Source organism: Monomorium pharaonis, chromosome 2 (assembly GCF_013373865.1).
Source record: "Monomorium pharaonis isolate MP-MQ-018 chromosome 2, ASM1337386v2, whole genome shotgun sequence".
In the NCBI taxonomy this organism is placed as follows: domain Eukaryota; kingdom Metazoa; phylum Arthropoda; class Insecta; order Hymenoptera; family Formicidae; genus Monomorium; species Monomorium pharaonis.
The window spans coordinates 22,442,481-22,463,643 of NC_050468.1; the positions used below are offsets into that span (position 1 = coordinate 22,442,481).

General features: G+C 34.9%; 1 protein-coding gene across 1 annotated transcript in view; it reads right to left on the minus strand.

The window, feature by feature from the left end:
* LOC105834482 overlaps nt 1–21,163 on the minus strand; it is a 289,072-nt gene that overhangs the window by 248,294 nt on the left and 19,615 nt on the right. Inside the window, exon 2 of the mRNA XM_036283272.1 lies at nt 18,506–18,586. Within this exon, the coding sequence (XP_036139165.1) occupies nt 18,506–18,586 (81 nt within the window). The remainder of the gene's footprint in view (nt 1–18,505; nt 18,587–21,163) is intronic.

A 21,163-nucleotide genomic window follows, 5' to 3' on the forward strand; every position in this document is an offset into this window, starting at 1 on the left:
ACTTTAATTCTTGATATCTATATGTATACGTATATCTCAAAAAAAAGAAATATTACGCAATTCTTTTCGAGAAATTTTTGAAAGAAAGTTATTTCGACTAAAATATAATCAAAAGTGTATATAAAGTGTAAAAAAAGATATTATAGTAATTACATTAGTAATAATCATAATAATTATCGTAATGCAACTGTAAAAAATTGTACTATAAATTGTACTATAAACTTATATAATTTTTAAATATAGTATATTATTATATTACTAATATTACAATAATAATTACTAGAAATGATATTCCTGTCTACAATTATTTTACTATACAATTATAATATAATCGTGAATACAACACATTTCTCTATCAGTGCAAATAAGTACTTTAACCCTCTGACTGCACACTAAGTTAGCCACACCCAGAACGATTTTCAAAAGTGCACAAAATTTCTTGATTTATTGTCAGTTTATATATCAAATATATCTCTTTCCATTTTATATACGTACAACTTTCTAATTTATATTATCACAATTCTGAGAAATTTTCCTTAGGAATAAAAAAGAATGGAATAAAATTCGTCAATTTCTCCCCGAGATACAAACGGTCAAAGTTTCCCGGATGTCGTATACCCATGTGTGCAGTGAACGTAACTTTTTGATAGTGTGCAGTCAAAAGGTTAACATGACACAGATTTCGTTACAAAAAAAATTATTTAAAAAATTTTGAAAACAAAATTAAAATTTTTCACATGTTTAGACTAAAAAAAATAACGTCAATTGCACACAGATGCAAATTCACACCGACTTCAAATTCAATGGTGATCTAGTCAAAGGATTAACAAAAACTTTTAGACAAAAAGTTTTAAACATGGAATGTGTAGTGTTAAATCCTTACTTTTTTTACAGGCATATTTTATACAGGCATAGATTATACAACATAGAATTAATTCTTGAAGTAATTTTATAGTTACAAAAGCTGATGCAAATTCACACTTGTATTCAATTAAAAAGTTAAGATTATTAAATGTATGTTAATGTGTATTGACGTTAATGTGTATTTTTTATGTTGTTATTTAAAACAAATTTATTTATTCAATGCAACACTGCAGTCTAAATCGGATCTGGGCTTTCTTTCTACATACCGTATATCTATGGTGCACACGTAAATTGTAAACAAATATACAGGACTTACAGTTTAAACGCTAGTTCTAAAATAGAAAGATTTTTGAGGCATGGAATACTCTTGGTACTCTGCCATTTTATCGAAGAAGAAAACGAACGTATAACAATAAATACGACTCGGTTTTGGCTAAGATCGAACCTAGAACCTTTGACATAACAGACCAATGCGTTATCCGCTCATTACGCTCGCTTCTATTTGAAAGAAAAGTTACCTTGTTATCTCAGAAAAATTAGAATATACAAAGACAAACTGCATTTATAATATTCTGATATCTATTCTGAGATCTATTCCATAGAGATCTATCTATTCTATAGATAAGCTGTACCTAATGTAATGTATTAACTCTTTTTCTAATAAAATAAATAAATAACAAGTTATTATACCCTGGCACATGTTGACTTCTGGACGACACAAATAGTCGTGCTAAACTGGTTAAAGGATCAAAATCTCTACACGACATTGAATGAAAGAGCAGATAAGCACCGTAAATGAGATGAAATTGAGACGAAAGAGTTTTGCGAAAAACGTGACTGGTTTATTCCAGTTTATCCTACATCTTCACACTGCAGATTCGTCCCGCCAAACTTATCTATCTCCTTGTAGAAATCTCACCGAATCTTCCCGAGGGAGGATTTAGCTAGGCGCGATAAAGCGAATCCACAGCTACGCCTGCGGCCATGCGCTCAAATTATATCGTCCGGCTTATCCAAAACGCGAAGAAATTATTGCAATGTTGTCGCAGAGTCGGCCGTGAAAAGCAAGCTTTCTTTTAAAGTCGAATTATTGACCGATAAACCGCCGATTCGAAAATCGATGGATAAGAATATGACTATTTCAACATTCAATTATATTTAATTCCAATAATTCAATGTATACATACAGAAAGAGAATTTTTCGTTTTATTTTATCACAAAGTTCACTACAAATTTTACATGCGTGATAAGGTTGAAACAATATGAACAATCTAGTAAATTATGTGAGTAACAATAGGAATTTTTTAAATATAAAAGACATTTTATAATCTGCTTGAAAATTATTATATAGTATTGTAAAATATTTTAAAATAAAAATTTTACAATTTGACACGAAAGCTTCTCATATAATGACATATCAAATTATACATGAAATTTGTTTTTATATTATTATATTATATATTTAACGTTTATATACTACTATATTTCTTTAAAAAAAACACATATATATGCTTATCCTAGCAAGATTCAAATCCAGAATCTCTGGATCATAAAACTTTTGCTTTTATTACGCCATTATTTCTATTATAAACAGCGTGCCGATCATACTGCATGATAAAATTCATAATAAGCGACTAAGTTAGATTGAAAATATCATGTTAAATTGTAAAATTTATGTAAGATATTGTACATATGTGTTTATTGCTACATAACATTTGTTCTATTTAAAACAATAAAAAATTGTAAAATATTTAACATAAATAAATTGTTCAATTGTTGTACTTTATAATTATTAAAATTCAACTGAGTAGTTTATTAATAGAAATAATCAAACATATTTTATATGTTACTGTGTTTAAAAATAAAATATGTGTACTAAATATTAACAAATCAAAGGAAATCACATAAAATTCGAAATACAATGTTGTCCTATGACGACCATGATTTTCAGAGTAAATTTTATGAGAAAATTCTCTTCGTGTATATATTCAATTCTATCTGGATGAAACAAAAATGTTTCTCTTATATAACAGCAACTTCTAAATTTTCGCTCACAAGAATGCGCATTATTCGTAAAGAAAATATTAAAATGCAGATTTCAAAGAAAAGTAAATACGTAGGGAACGCGCCAAAAGACACCGAGAAATAATGTTCCTCACTTGTAATAAAAGATATTTAACAAGGAGTTGACAATGACGTGAAACAAATAATATGCAATGGAAAAAGCGCGAGACCGATCAGATAAAGCTTCTGATGAGCTTCCGTTACGCGAAATATCTAACAAAACTCAAGTGCTCGCCGTTATTATTATTATTATTGTACGTGCTCGAGTGACGAAGATTTCACGTTGTTCGATGAACCCTACGCGCGCATTAAGAGACTATTGAGTTTCAAGAATGCTAGCGCTTCAGCAGTCTAAAGAGCATCTATAGTCTTTGCGAAGAAAGGATTTCGCGCCTTAAAGACTGAATCTGATGAATAATATGTTACCACAAAGCATCTGAACATTCTAAAATCAGGTCTACGAGAACTGTACGGCCTGAGGCATGCGAAAGTAAACGCAAATTCTGCGTGAAGAAAGTAACGTAGGAGAAAAAACCTAACGGCTGTATATCAATCCATATTTATGTAAATTTCCTTATAAAAAAATGTATATGCTCTTAAATTCCAGAAAATCTCCAGTCAAAATTTTCAGTCAAAGATATGACTAGAATTACATTAAAAAAAAAAAAACGTTTTTATGATCGCCATTAGTTATGAAATTAAATAAAAAGAAATGAGAAAGATATTGCAGAGATCACACCGTACATCCAATCGCATCATTTTTCACAATATTGCTTGTTGTAACACCATTACAACAATAATTACTGTTTATATCGCGCGAATTTGTTAACGCACCAGTTGCTGTTTGCATATACGGCGTTTGTATAATCAATGATACGTCGCGGCAATTAACTTGGTGGAATAATCAATGCAATTTAACTTTAATTCTCGCGAAATTTGCTCTGCATTCGGTCCACCTGACCCGTTTAACTGTCCGCAATTCGGTCAATATCAATTCATTGCGCGATAAAAATTTCTATGGGCGGAACTAGCATTTCGATAATCGTTGAAAGCTTCTCTACACTTTGCGCTCGCTTAATATTGTACTCCATGCGATCGTATTAATATGCAATTAAAACTTTTATGACTTTATGCGTTATGATTTTCATGTTAATCGTAATTACAGATAAATAATTACGTTGCAAGTACATTGCTTTCGATCTATACATTTTGATACACAAAATAACAATGAAAGTTAATTAACTAAAAATTGAATACCGTATAGACAAATTTTGGAGTAATTTTATAATCTATATTAATATAAAATTAATAAAATTAGTAACAAGCGATTGATACTACCTATAATTTTATTTTAAGCTCGTAAATTTTAGAAGTGAGCGCAATAAACGTAAAAAAATGATAATAACATATTATAAATCATTAAGCCGTATCACTTGAGAGCTTTCTAAGGACAGGTAGGAAATATTTCCAACACCATGCAAGAGCAGTTTTCGAGTTTCACCGCACGTGCGGCTACCGGGAGACATTTTCTACCCTCAAGGTACGTCAAAATTGCGAAGTTCCAAGTCGACGAAAGTACTCAGACCTTTTTCATACAACCCGAGATCGTTTTTCATTGCTCGGATGAGCCTTGCCACCGAGCCGAAATGATTATGTTTGGCAAACGTGTTCGACAAGGAGGTTTCGTCAGCGATCAGGTAATATTTCTTGTTACCTAACGTTTCCTTGCGATTCACAAAGTATTGTAAATTTCATATTAGTTTAAGGCAGCTGTGTGGTTACACATATTTATTCGCAACCTAGCAGCAGAGAATTTTATACGAGGATTTATCGACAGACTTTTTTATTTCTTTAGCAGATGCATATGGCACGATCTTCTTATTCTAATAAAATATTTTAAAAATACATTTCAGAGAATTTTCTCTTGGAAATCTTCTACAGGAAGTTAAAATGTGAGCCAGACAAACCCGAAGCGAACTGGAAAATCCGGACCAAATTTTTTAAATATTGTATCGTCACGTGCGCGGCGACGTGCATTTACAGTCGCAGCTGCAATACGTTCGTGCTCAAAATGTATGTGTGTGTGTGTGTGTGTGTGTGTGTGTGTGTACGCGCACACAGAAAAATTAACAGCAAGTTGCTGAAATTATTTTGTAATGAGAATAGATAAAGAGAAATACATTAAGTATTATACAAAAGAAACACGTCAACTTTTTATTGTGTTTATATACCCATGTAGGGTTTTACAATCGGCTCAGTACTGCGCCAACAGTAGTGAATACTGGCCGTCGGAGTTCGGGTACTGGTGCGGTACTGAAAACACTATTGGCGCAGTACTGGCGCAATGTTGGATGATAACTTGGGTCGACTATTGACAGACAGTACTGGTTCAACCGTCGTAGCCAGTACTGCCCCAATACAAGCATTACGATCGGCCCTGTACTGAGCCACTACCGGTTGCCAGATTTTCAATACCGGCGCACTACTGGTAGCACTAACGGTTTAGTACTGGTCGCAGCATCGGATTACAACTGATCTGGATGTCGGCAACTTATGCTAGTTTATAGACATTAATTTGATGAATAATTGAATACATGTATTTTTATGGATATGACATTTTATTGTATTAATAATCTGTCACATATATATATATATATATATATATTCAATTATTCATCAAATTAATGTCTATAAGCTAGTATTAAAATGTTAACAATGTCAAATATTATAAATATTAATATTATAAATATTATTTATGTATATAAATATTATTTTACACAATGTTTTTTTTTTTCTTTCTTTCTCTCTCTCTCTCTTTCTTTCCCTTTCTTTCAATTTGACAATAACACTCTTTTCAACATACATTAATTATAATTTACTTATATGTGTACATATGTATATAGACTTACTTTATTTTATTCTTCTTACTTTTCTTTCTTAATTTTTCTTAACTATTAAAATTTTTTTTTCTCTCTCTCTTCTTACCGACTCTTTCTTTCTTTTATCTATTCTTCTTCTATTCTACTTTATCTTCAAATACAGTGTTTCTTCCTCTCTTTCTTTTAATATATAACTAAAAATAAAACATGGCACAAAGTATATTGACTTATCATAAAATAATTATTTCCATTAAAAAAATGGAAAATTTTATATACTTATCTGATTGTACAATGGATAGTACGTTATACTATAATCTCTCCTTCCGAAATGTAATATGCGTACAGAAACTAAATAAAAACTTGCTCGCCATTAACCTCGCGCATGTCACATCATTAATCCCGAACTGTCACATTATCGCCGTGAAGCTCGCCGCGGACTCGTCTGCTAACGTCAAAGCATATTCGACTGTATATTAGTCTGGCAGTAGTGCGCCGGTATTGAAAATCTGGCAACCGGTAGTGACTTAGCCAGTCACTTGCCAGTATTGGCCCAGCATTGCCTGACAGAATCTTGGCAAAGAATCGATTGCCGTAGCATTGGCCAAGCATTGGTCTTCGTTGTAACGCCGGATTATTTTATTAAGGTTATGTTAGATAGACAGCCAGTCACTTGCCAGTATTGGCCCAGCATTGCCTGACAGAATCTTGGCAAAGAATCGATTGCCGTAGCATTGGCCAAGCATTGGTCTTCGTTGTAACGCCGGATTATTTTATTAAGGTTATGTTAGATAGACAGCCAGTCACTTGCCAGTATTGGCCCAGCATTGGCTGACAGAATCTTGGCAAAGAATCGATTGCCGTAGCATTGGCCAAGCATTGGTCTTCGTTGTAATGCCGGATTATTTTATTAAGGTTATGTTAGATAGACAGCCAGTCACTTGCCAGTATTGGCCCAGCATTGGCTGACAGAATCTTGGCAAACAATCGATTACCGTAGCATTGGCCAAGCATTGGTCTTCGTCGTAACGCCGGATTATTTTATTAAGGTTATGTTAGATAGACAGCCAGTCACTTGCCAGTATTGGCCCAGCATTGGCTGACAGAATCTTGGCAAACAATCGATTACCGTAGCATTGGCCAAGCATTGGTCTTCGTCGTAACGCCGGATTATTTTATTTAGGTTATGTTAGATAGGCAGCCAGTCACTTGCCAGTATTGACCCAGTACTGTGTGCCAGAATGTCGAGCAATGTATGGGTGTTAACCATCGGCCAAGTACTGGTTTTTGTTGTAAGTAGACAGCCAGTCTTTTGCCAGTGATGGCCCAGCACTGACTGACAGAACCTTGGCCGACAATTGGCTGCCCTAGTGTTGGCTAAATCTTGGTTTCATTGTTACATCCGGCAACCCTATATGGGTACCTACTATAATACCTGATTATTAATTATTATTATATTTACAATGCAGAAAAAGAATATGCATACATAATAAAACTTGCAAAAATAAACATTATAAAAAAAGACTAACAATTGAGCTTTTGAAATTAAAATCTTTTGGATTTGGTTTTCAAAATAATAATCTTTTAAATTTTCACAATAAATAATAAAAACGCTTTTAAAAATTATTGGTATACTTTTGAACGTTAAAACTGCAATTATACTTTCTTTGAAGAATTCGATTCAAATTTTTTTCATGGAGATAGAGATTCTTTTAACATATATTCATTGAATCAATTATAGCTAATTTTTTAGCTTTATATTTCTCATTACAATATATTTCTCATGAATGTATTCATTTTAAACTATACTAATATATTTATCTATAATTTTGAATTTCTCTATAGCATTTAATTCATTTTATTCTCTCCTTTCTCTTGCTCCAAAGTAACGGCTATTTAATTTCAACAATTTTCCAAATGTCATACTGCATGAATGATGAGATTCGGCCAAAATCATTCGATAACAGAAATCAACGGTGTTGGAAATATATTCATGTAAAATATTGCTCCGTTAAATAATCATTTTCAAATTGATATCCATTACACAAAATACGTAGAATTTAATCAGAAGTGCATTCACGATACGTGCATCGTGTATGTACATACCAATCAATAGGTAAAGTCAACATAAGTTTCACGCTTTATCGACTAACCGTATGGCAAAAATATGGTTCACCATAATGTCACAATCCGACTATCGAATACTGCTGAGATTGCAGTTACATCGACTTTAAGCGAGTGTCACATCGTAAATTGACTTCCGATCTTTTATGTCCTTTCTTTCTTTGCGCAATTTTCTCGCGCTTCTCCATGTTTTCTCTCTTTTCAGACATTGTTTGTTTTAATTCTTTTTTCTCAAAAACAGGAATACTCCTGAGCAAATATCCATTCTCCGATGTACTTCTGTCTCATCTTCTGATTAGTCTCCTTAGCCTCTACGATTTACGTTTATTAAAGCGAAAATCCGACATGTCGCCGTGTAAGCATTTGCTAATCTCCGGTTAATATTCTAACGTCCTCGCACACGCTTTGTACGTTTAAGACATTTTCAAACGCATCAGAGAATTCTCGTCTAGGCACGCGCGACGTACATCTTAACTCGAAAGGATCTCTGAAAAGCGAAGAAATTCATGCCGCCGTTGCCGCGGGGCCCTGCCGCCGTCGTACCGTCATATTTTTTTCACGTACCGTACAATAATCCTTCTATCTATCTACTCTCTTTCTCTTCTCTACCACTTCTTCAACCTTCGACATCTCCAGCGCGATTCGCCAGTATACCTTCCAGCCAGATCTTCATTTCCTGCTACTTCCTCGCCGTTTTCTCCGGGCCACCATCGGCCCAATAAATATCTTTTTCCCTCGGAGAGACACGAGAATTCGCTTCCCTCGTTCCTCGGGTCGTCGCCCTCGAATCCCACGAGCTGTGCTGCCTCTTCGTTACCACGTCGTTGTCGTCGCGGGCGGCCCAGGACCTCCGTCGACTCTTCGGAAATCCTTCAATGAAATCCTCGGGAGCCGAAGTCCGAAGCTCTCCGCCGCTGTAAAGCCAAGTCCTATCGGGATCGATTTCTCGCCCTCGAGACGAACATCCGTGCTGGCAGGAAGAAGGTGAACATGAGGAAGGAACGAACGCAGGTGTGAGTGGATACGTTGGTAGGTGAATCGCTCGAAACGAGATAGTCGAAAGCGACCCTGAAGGATCGCACTGGAGCTCGAGAAGTTGGATTGGGTGGTTGTAGAATGGTCGACTCTTGTAAATCCTTGATAGTGCACCACCAAGATATATAACGTTGGTGAGGGTAACGGATACGTGATACCTGCTTCATGCACATTCGTCCTATTTGTCAAGAAATCGAATATCGCTCCGTTATACTCTGAATTGCAATACAAAATATATCATTGGGGAGACGACATACTTCGAAACGAGATTCAAATAACGTAAACCGAACAATCGCAATGCATTTTTATCGCAAAAGTAACAGCAGATCAAAGAATAGTTCAGCGATAGCGGCGTTTTTCAACGTTTGGCAATGCGTGAACAAAGTCGCCCGTTGATCACGGCTGATTGTTCGCATGCGAAAAATATTTACGAGCAGTAGTCGGCGATTGCCAAAAGCAGTCGTGAATTACCGAGCGACGAACACTTTTTCGCAATCTTTCTTTCGATCTTGGCGCGGAGTTCGATTGTACGATTCTCACTTCGATACTAATCGAGTTCAGAATTTAATAAAATTTCGATAGAAAATCAGCGCTCTTTGTTTCCATGAGCCAGTAGGTCACAACAAATGTTAAGCGTGTATCTCTTAACTTTTGTTTGGGATGCCACCAATTTTTGGGAAATGTACTTTTCAAATTCCAATATAAAATTTGTGTTGAAAGCGCATATCTATTAAAATTCTTATAATATATATTAACAGTCTTAAAATATCACGATTTTTGTCCGCAGTTTGCAAACGTAATAATTTTGTAATTAAAAACTGTAAAAGTGAGTCAATATTAACAGCAAAAATACGATCTTTGTATCATTCTCTTCCTATAAATGTTTTTATTTCTCTTAGAAGCATATTTTTCTATCCACGATTATTCTTTCAAAATAAATTTTGACGAGTAATCTGATGAAAATTATAAAGCGCTTTTATTAGTATTAGAATTTTCAAATGTATATCATTAGAGCGTTTAATTCATCAAGAAAATAACTCCTAAATCACTAAAAGTTTTACCCTCTGTTTTCTCATCCAGTTTACAATAAGCGGCCGTAAATAAAATAATAAGAAATTCCATTATCATGCCATCAGATTGTCGTAAATCAATCAAAGGCGATAAAAAAGGTATTGCCCTCTCCGCCTGTCTAAATGAATATGCATTAAGAAAGTGCGATCTGTCTCCGCGAGTATTGATTTCCTCGGCATCTTGGAATAATTGAGCGGGGGCGCGTGAGAGCGACGATACGATCGGATGCAGGTGCAAGATGCACGTAATAGACTAAGGTAATGGTGATGGTGAGGGAGATACAGGCGGCAGAGGGTGCCTTCGCTGGACGTGGAGGCCTCTGGGGTATTCAGTAGAAGGAGGGAGAGGTAGACACGTAGATAAGGGCCCCTATCTATACGATATACCGACACCCTATTTCTGCCGAATTTATGACCGAAGTATCTGCCAGATAGGCGGGCTAGTCGTACATCTCGACTGCGGCGTCAGAATTTGCGCTACATAGCCTCCTATAGGCCCCGCCACCTTACCTGCACCTGCATCGCGACAATATATAATAACACGGCACAGCACACCTTCGAAATAATCACGCAGGCAATTTTGCCGATTTCAAAACATTGAATTATTCTTGTCGTCATTGTGAAAAGTATAGAATCTTTACTCGAGAATGATTAATTTTATGATCAATCTTACAATCGTTATAACTATTTTCTAACCAATAAATATATATCAATGTTGTATATTAAACATAATCATCTATGATTATACACTTCGCGTTTAATATAAAAATTGAAAGAATCAAAATTAATTAAAAAGAAATGTATAAGTAGAAAATTATGTTTCCTCGAAACAAATATTATAATTGCTATATGCATACTTCTCTTTATTTAATTATAATTTTAAATTAATTTTTTTATACCACTATATAGGTTATTTTCTCTTTAATGCTTTTATAATAATGAAGCAAAAATAATGAAGTCGTTCTGCGTAAAAAAGAATATAATAGCCTTTAAGTTTAAAAAAGAATATAATAATTTTAACAAAGGATTTCATTTTATATTTTCTTGACAGGGACTCACAAGAACAAAAAAATATTTTAAATAATCAAACTAGACAAGATATATCAACACATCAGATAATTGCAATAAGTTCGTTATTTGGCACAGTTCACAAAAAAACAAGAATAACATTTCCTTCTCAATAAACCATAATTATTCAGTATTTGAATTATATTTAATTATTATATATTTTTTTAATTATTATAAATGCAAATGTATAATTGTGAATAGATTCAGACAAATAATTTAAACGTAACGTATTTATAGAGTGCAATAAAATTCCAATAATTATTTATAAATTGATGTTCATCTCGTTACGATTTGTTGATGCTCAAGAGTAGATATAATGAAAAAAGTCGACTTATATTTCCTCGATCGTTTCCCTCCACAAAATGTCACAGACACGAGTATGAAACTGAAGGCAAAATGAAGGCCGATATCATTGTCGACTGATTCCCTTTGTGGAAGATACAAAAGAAAATCAGATAAAGTGTTTGATACACTTCACTCGCGAGCAATACAAAGCCCAGAAGAGTAACGAAAATTATCACGTAGTCGTCTTTCAAGTAGATAAAATGTTCTCACGCCTGTTCTCGTTTTCCTGAAATTTTATCGAATCCTAAAGGTTAGAGTCAGTTAGACCTGACAGCGAAAAAGAGAAAGAGACTCTCGACATTTACGAGCACGTTTACTGTTGATTTCCCACTTTTACTCCTCTAAAAAAGAAATCCTAGAACTGTCGATGTAATTAACGTCATAATCTCATAAAAGTAATATATTTATTCCTAAGACGCCTTTTTTCATACGTTTATTGAACACATTTAAAATACTGAACGCATAAATCGAGTTTCCTAAGTGGAAACCGCGAATCTCTCATTCAAAGAAAGATTCATGGCGGCCATTATTCACAAACGGTTTAGCGCTAAAGAATAATGAATGCAACGATCTATGCGCGCTGAAGAAGCAGGGGCGTTGCATGGGATTGTGGAAGATGACGCGAAACTCGAGAGCATCTTTCAAGCTCCTACGCGCCGCTGGATACTCTTGTCATAAAATCTTGAAGAAGTATCGCGGAGTTCTCTCACCGGTCGACGTGTCGCTGGATTAGGGACCCGGGGAACATTATTATTGATGTCCATTTTCCACCGCGAATAAACTTGTTGTTCGAAGCGCCTGACAGTCAACTGCACACGATCGATGCACACACACTCTCTCTTTCTCTCTCATATCTCTCGAAAGGCCTGCGGCAGTTTTCTCTCGTTTCTAACCATAAACTTTCCTTAAACGAAATCCGCACTAGCGGACAACGATGCCACTTAGATGTTTAAACGATCGACGTTTTCAAGTACCTGGCGGACAAACTAGGCGTTAGAAAGAAATGGCGAGCGTTAAAAGAAAGATATATCAAGAGGAAAATTTTCGATTTATCGAAGGACGAAGCCTGCGATCGTTTCCAATAGGACGCATGATCAATATACATTTCGCCGAATGCCGGTACTCGGAGCTCTTTTTCCCCACGTTCCCGCGCATCATTGACGGATGCCGAAAAACTTCACCGATAAATCTAGCTCCAGCGAAACATGCGCTGTGAGTTAACGACCCGTTAAAGCTCGACGACGAAAAATGATCGACTTCGGCGTCCCATCTGACAGTCGCACGTGTGACTCTCTCGATTCTTTCGTGTTTCAATCAAAACATTTCCAAAAGCCCGACAATCGAAACAAAGAAACCCATACTTTAATTTAATGCGGCGATGAAGTAAACGGCAATGCTACTCTAATTCGATACGAATTAAAATGGCAGAGAATGTTACACGTTTTGCCCTTGATCATTTTCTTATTGACACGACTAAAACTCTACTGTCGGTAAGATTCTTCCTTTTTTTTCATTGCTAACATAAATCCGCGTCGTTCGTGTTGCGACGGGGGTGCAATGGAAAATATGATTTGCGGCTACTTTCGCAAGAAGAAGCCTTATCTCGATGCAACTTTCATACCGTCTCGTTTCGTGTCTGCTCTCGAGGATTCCCGTCCAAGCGGGCCATCTCCGTGCTAACGGAAGCGGAACGAAATGATATTTAAGATTCCTGAAGAAATCGATTTCCTGGTCGTTGCGGACCTACAGACGTCTCCTTGAGCGTCTCGCACCTTCATAAATGAATCAACCCGCACGGCGAGCCGTAAGTCACGAATAAAAAGCACGAGATCGTAAAGCCGGAGGGACGCGCCTCGCGAAATGTCGCACTCGCGAAGATCGCGACGTTAAACTCACCTTTCGGGAGAGAAGATTTATTTTGCGCCGTAACAACGTGCAATCTACGAGGAGGGGAGAGGGGAAGGTGGCGTCAGAATTTACGTCAGAACGCCGTAAACTTTATAAAAATTATGGCTGCCGCTTCGAGAAATCGATACCCTCCTACGTTTGCATATTCGACTGGACTGGTTGAAAATATATAGCTCGGCGAAAGATGAAGTCGTGAGAATAATTTTCACATTATGTGGAACGAGATAGATTGATTCAATTGTAATTATGCAAAACTTCATGTATTCGCGATCGCGAATAACGATATTACTCGAGCGTGCCTCAATGGCTCTTCGCCCAACATTTCATAGAATACAAAACCGCGTAACATTTCAAATGCCATTAATTAAATTTATTCAGGTTTCGAAAACGAACAGTGGCATTTCATAATCGAATCTAGTATGTAATCAATCTGCAAACGCTTTAAAATTTGATGTTGTATAACCATTGATGTTGTATAACCAAATCATTACACACGATTCACGTTATCGTCCACGCTTCAACGTTCCTCCCGTACTTTCACCCATATTTATTATATCAATTTTCCGTCTCAATTTTTTTTTTTTTTTTTTATAATTGATTTATATTGTTTTTGCTTTGTGGTATGATTTTATTTTTCCTTATTTGCGACATCGCGCTCTTCTTACATCCTGATAAACGGAAAAAGGAATTTTTATCTGCGCGTTACGACTTGCCGCGAATATTCGTGGCCGCGAACCGCATTTCTTCGCCGTAGTATTTTCACGGTGCGGATTCTCACGGGTGCACGTTTTCGATGTTCGCGTGAGCTGCGAGCAATTCTTCGCTCCGGCTCTTTCGCGGCTGCTAAATAAGGAACGCGAGCTGCGAAAATAAAAGCAAAACACGCCGAGAAAAGTGCTGGCGGAAGCAAAGCGGATTTCTCGGTGCCGTAGGTCGTGGCCGGTGGTTGGTAGCTCGGTGTCTCGAGTCGTGCCTTCCTGACACTGACGTATACGACACCGGCGCGTAGCGTCGCATCTAAGACCTGAATTGTTTCGAAGTAAATGACCCGCCGGCAGCTCAGCCGCGAGCGAATTGCGTCCGTGCGATCTATGGTGCGCGAGCTTAAAATTTTCCTTCTTTGTTTCCCGCTAATGTCTTCGGCAGTACATAATCGTTGCTGCACTTTTCAGATTGCGAGCATTTGCGACGGGATGAATTTTACGGCGGGCGAGAAAACGCGCGCCGAGATTAATCTAATGAAATTCCCGGCCGGGAGAGAGAGCCGGTTGCATCAACGTTAGCTTAGCGCCAACTTTGGTTAAGTAAATTTTCTTTCTTTGTCTGTATCATGGGGCGAGACTATAATCTATGAAGGAAACAGCAGCGGGAGAGACTCGCTAATCCCAGCTTAGTCGACCCTAACTGTTGGTACGGTAAAGGACTTAGCCTGCCTGATAAGTCGTAAGCGGTGCGAATATGTTCGCGCAAGGATGCTCAAAGATGCATCAGCGGCGGACGGGAGGAAAAATAAATACGCGCTCGTCAAACAACGTTGATACAACTGGATAGATTGGAAGTGAAAAATGGTACATCCACACACGTGCGTTCTGGGCGCACCGGAGAAACGGTCGAGAACGAGACAGCGTGCCTGCGCGCGCATACCACGTTGTTAGGAATGAGGAAGAGATACGAAGTGACTTCGTCCGATATTGCAATTCGCGAACGTGTCTCGGAAATACCGACGAAGAAGAGAAGCAGCGCGCTCGCATTTTCAATTCCCGCGCCCGGTGCATCCCCGCGTCCGATGCACTTTGCTGAAAAGCGGAGCGCACGTTCGAGGACGCGATGCCTATGATTTACGTGAGATAGCGATGAACGGCACCATTTACATCCTCAGGTTACTGGCCAGGATAATCCGGTCCGGGAAACCGCACTGCAGTACGATCGCAATCCGAGCACGACGGTGCAACTGCAGCTGCACCGTCTCGCTATACGGACAACGGGGAATCTGGTCTCGGCGCGGCACTGCCCGCATATTTCGTCAGCCCCATGGAACCGTAAGAAGTTTGCGTACTTGGAAATGTACGGCCATGTACCGTGTGATGTACAAAGGAGTATTGCCTTCACGTGCCCAGCAGAATTAGCCGAGCGGAAAGTAGCGTAAGTTTCGCGTGTTGGTTAATTTAAGAGCATGTTTACCATACGCGGTGCACGTTACGCTCGCAATTATTTTTTGTTTAACGCTAAAAACCGTCAAGCCTGCCAGTCGATGTATTTACTATGCACCAGAAACGCGTAATAGAATTTTTTAAAATGTAGCTGCGGAAAAAGCGCGACTACAGGGTAAGTCAACATCCTACGAATGTTAGCGAGTGAACCGAATTAGAATCGATAAATATATCGACAAGAGACGTAAAGTAAATTGATTACGAGATGATTAAATTCAGAATAGTATTCTTGACAGTAAAGGAGGTCAACGAGCGAGAAAAGCATTATTATCAAAGGATTCGGTGCATCATGGAACACCAAGAGAGAGAGAGAGAGAAAGAGAGAGAGAGAGAGAGAGAGAGAGAGCACTGGCGACCGAGAGACGCTTGAAATTATTGCATATTAGAAGAGGACACTAACTTCTCTGGTAATTTGCCTTTAACCCATTAACGTTTATTGTCAATAAGAATAAGAGTTTCGAGTTCACTTCAGAGTTCCATTTCCATCTATTTGCATTAATCAAACAAACGACGATGATAAATTTGGATCAGTTCAATGCATTGCATAATAATTAATAATTGCAATTAAATAGATTTCTAAAAATATAGTAAATAAGAGAACTTAAAAAAAAGTGCTTTACAAAAATGCTTGCCAAAAACAGATAAATTTACAATTAATTAAAGAAACGCGTAATTACGGAAATAAACGTATAGATTCGCGTTTCAGAAGCACAAGCTAAACGTGTTTACGACACTCATAAGAGGATACGGAAATGAATATTCATGAAAATCATTCGTCAGAGAAGCAGCAATTGTGGCTCGCTACGAACGCTTCCCTTCTATTTCACTTAACGATCCGCCCTTCCTGTACGGCTTCTCCATCCAGCAGTTTAACTCCTCAAGAATTAATTACGTCAATCAAGAACGTCCAACCGTTTGTTTAAGTAATAAATAATAAAATCGTATAAGGTGAGCAATAAAAGGAAAAACGTACATTCAATTAGTGTTCCGCATACAATTACAAAAACTTCGTTCAGAATTGTCAAACAAGAAAAAATCTGAATAAAAATTAAAATATTATCGCGACTCAAAATACTAATAGTGAAAAAGTTCTCCAAAAAAATTAAATAAAATATTATAATTATTTATAAATTTTTACTTCAAGCGTCAGTTTGAAATATAAAAAGTTAGAATTAGTCAATTAAAAATTGACTATTGAACTGTTTAAACGTAGTTTGTGATTGGCCAGCTTTAAATTCATATATTTCAAATTTTCAAAAAATTTACAAGAGCTATTTTACTTAATTTTTCAAAAACTTTCTTGCTAAAGTATTTTACTTCGCAAATTTTATTATTTGCCCATCAACATCCTGTAATATAATATATAATATAATCGGGAGATCTTTTTTCAAGTCTAAACAAAGTTCTCGATATCAATTCTCATTGCCGGATTCATGATTCAAAAAGACTCGCCGAAAGAATCAAAACATGAGAAATGCTTCACGTGACAACCTGCAATTTTCTTTCGGCGACCTTATTTCCTTCAATAACCATTCGAGTTTCCCTTCGTGCTTCTGTCCCATCACGAGAAAGACAACGTGCCGTTGTTCACTGACGAAGCGAAATCTCAACGGATGTCTCGGTTGCAGCTGCGATACAATATGTATCTCTCCAGCTTTTCCGCGAGAGTACATCGAAAGATAACGGGAAACATACCAATACTTCTCGCCTCGGCCTAACGCGAAATGGGACATTATTTAAACAGTGACAATAGTACAAAAATAAATGTACAAATAACATAACACTTTGCTACAATTGCTGCTACAATTTCGTCAGATAAGTAAATAAAATAGAAATGAGTTCTAGATATCTGACAAGGCAATTTTAACAGTTTGGTAGTAAAGCTATTGTGCTAGTAGCAATAGATCTAAAAAAATAAATATGGTAGATGCCAGAAAAGAAACAAGATTCTAAAGACGTCTTCTTAGATTATTTACATCAGATATGAAAGAACATACAAGTTTTCTAAAGGAAGGAAACAGCCGTAAGTCTAAGAACTAGTAAAATTTCGCCACGGATGTACCAAGAATACAAGCCGATGCGATACGGCAGGAAACGCAGGAGTCGTACGGTGTAGCTGCAGTCAAATTTAATGGTGCTATTTCCCGTACGACGGCGCATCCTTTCCGGTTGCACAGGGCGAATGGTTGTAGTTTCGTTGTAACGAAACGCAATGTAGCTTGACCGGTACTCGGGCATTACGAATGTGCGTTTCTACAGTCATAAAGCTGAATCAAGTGGCAAAAAGCGCGAATCATTGTACTTTAGCTTTACTGACTTCGAGATTTATGATTCTACTCCTATGTGAGCAATTCCACAGTGATAAGATATTACAAATACAGCGAAACGTGTTTGGTAAACTTCAACATGTGTTATTCGTTTCAACTAAATAGTATGTACGTGATAAAAATTGTAGCAATCGGACCTACGTTAGTAGACGTGACCTATATTAGTGTACAAATATGTACCTTAAAGTCTAAAAACAAGGTTCTTTACTGCCTCGTTTATATCTTTAGTTTTATTAAATGACTTTTGTTATCTGTAACATTAAAAATAGATTCTTATTGAATAAATTGCAAATCTAATAGGTTCAATTAGATTTTCAATTAATTTAACAAAACTTATTTTTCAATATAATATTACGAATAACTTTATTTTTGAAGCAAAAAATTGTAGCAAATACTTCCTCTTGAAAAATGTATAAAAGTCATGAAACTACATGGAAACAATGCTTTGACAATTTCTTCCATAAATATATAACTATTATGATTATGGAATAAACTTATGCATTTTTAAAACGTAAAGTGGACTAAGAGATTTGCTGCACAGATTTCAGTAAAAACATAGACATGAACTTAATGCAAAATAAATAATATTTTTCAAGGAAGATATGACATCATACCTGTGCTCTTTCGGGCTGGACGATGCGTAAAGCCCATAGTTACAGGAACTTCTTGGTAGTCGACAAAACGATTAGACTCACCTGAAATAAAAAAATAAATTTTTTTTAAAATAATGTGCGCAATTAAATATAGTAATTTCAAAAAATATATAGAATACTTTCACTGTGACAACCGAAACGTTGCTAAAATTAAATAACTTGTTTATAATAGACAGAATAAAATAAATTAAATTTTATTTCATAAATTTTGTAAAAAAAATTTACTTTTATTAGTTAAAAAAATAACTTATATAAAATTAAATATTATAAAAAAAAGAATGAATAATTCGATTGGGTGCATAGCTTCATATATATATATATATATGTTTTCAAGATTTATATATATGTTTTTTATGTTTTCAAAATAATTGGAGTACACAATAATTAATCATGGCTCTTTTAAAAACTATTAAATATCAATAATTAATTAATAAATATCATTAATTGCATACTTTAAAGAATTCGATTATAAATTTCTTCGATAAAAGGGGATATTTATATCAAAATTTTCTAAATATATAAATTTTATTTATGCACCCAATTGAATATTTAGTCTTTATAATATTTATTTTTATAAGTTTATATATTTTCTTGCATTATGTGTTAATAAAAATAGTTTTTTACAGAGTAAAATACAAATGTATTTTGTTCTAATTATTTCTTCAAAAAGTAACAAATATTAAATCTCAGATAATAACAAATATTGAATCCCAACAATATCTCCGTTGTCATTCTAAATAATTGTTTTTAAAATGATGACTATGAGGATTACGGATAAATGTAAAATTTTACATTACAAGTTAAACAGAACTTTTATTTTTCACATCTTAAAAGTCGTCATAAAACAAAAACAAAGAAATAAATAATGATGGTGCATTGCAGGTTGCATCAATTTAATACCCCGTGGTCTACATTCTTGACCTATTTTTGTGCTCTCTGAGGTTATATACGCAACCCCATTAAATGATGACGTCACAGGGGAATGACATTATATCTTGATGGTAGGTAATCAACTTCGTGTTCCTCGATTTCTTTGCGGAAACAAAGAATGAAAAGAAAAATTTGATTAAATGATTTTGCTAGATTTTTACTCAAAAAGTTCGTAATTTTCATATCTTCATTCCTTAACCTTATTCTATTCAATAAACTAGAATTTTTCCATTGTTAAATATGTTGTTTATATACGTAGGTTTTTATAACACGAAAAAGCTTTTATGAAATAATTATAAAAGCAAAAGCCAAAAGAGATAAAATATGCGACCTATATGTTGTGCAATATAAATGTATATATATCTCTAAAATATTGTGAAAATCACGTAGAACAATTTTTGTGTATACAAAGTGCCTAATATAACATTTTATGCAAAATTATGTGAGATAAAGATGATTACAATCACTTGTAAAGATCATAAAAAAGATTAATGTCATATGAAATTTATCCCAGCCTTGATCTATATCTGGTATTTATACCAGCATATTATATGTATATATATGTAGATTTATAGACTTTTCCACACGTAATTCCATAGATTTATACATTCCATATATTACCCCCTATACACAAAATTAATTAGTTTATTTTATAAATTTAGAATAAGAAATTGAAATTCCAATATTAAAATAAAAATAAAATTCCAATATTATTTCTAAATTTGTGAGGTTATTTTCCATTCGTATAATCTCTAAATTATGGTTTAATCAATAAATTTTTCGTCGACTTTTTATTTCAGGTAATCCATTAATTATTTAAAAGTTTAAATCTATTAATTATTTAAAATATATGCCACAAAAATAACATAAGTTGCATCACGAAAGATTAAACGATTAAAAAATTAGAATAATTAAAAGATTAGAAAAGTTTCGAGAAACTGTTTTATAAGTTTATTTTTAAGATTTTTTAAATCCATTTAAATTCTATCCAAATATCTAGGCATCCTTGAAAGATTGTGCAGAAAGATTGTTTGCACAATCATTAAAAGACACTTGCGAAATAGAAAATCAAAATACAAAGTTGCAAATCAATAAAAATCTCTAAAACTGTCGTGCTGGACGCAATCTTCTTTTATTTGCAAAACAGATTTTATTGAAAACAAAAGAGATACGTAATATTTTTGCATATATGTGATTGAAAACTCTACTTGTATACCCTATTCTGAGTGCCGTATGCTAATAAAATGAGATGCAAACAGAAAATATATTTGAACTAGAAAATTGATATTAAAATAAAAATATGTTGTTCGGTTAAAAAAAGCAAATAAATTCAAGAAATAAAAAAGTATGCATACAAAATCAATAAATATTATAAAGATATAATTTATAATTATGACCAAGCTTTTATTTTAATCTGCAAAATTTTTTTTAATACACAATTTTATCTTTTTCTACCATATTAAGACAAAAAGTGAAAATATAAACAAAAAAATTTCGACTAATAAAAGAATCACTTAACAACAAACTTGATTGTGACAGTATATTAATTTTAAAAAGTATAACAAAAAATATTGTTTGTATTTATTATATAAAATAAATTTAAACAATTTATTACACTTACAGCAATTACTCGTCACAAGAAATATTTATGTGCAAAACATTCAATATCAAAGTAAGCAGGATCAAACT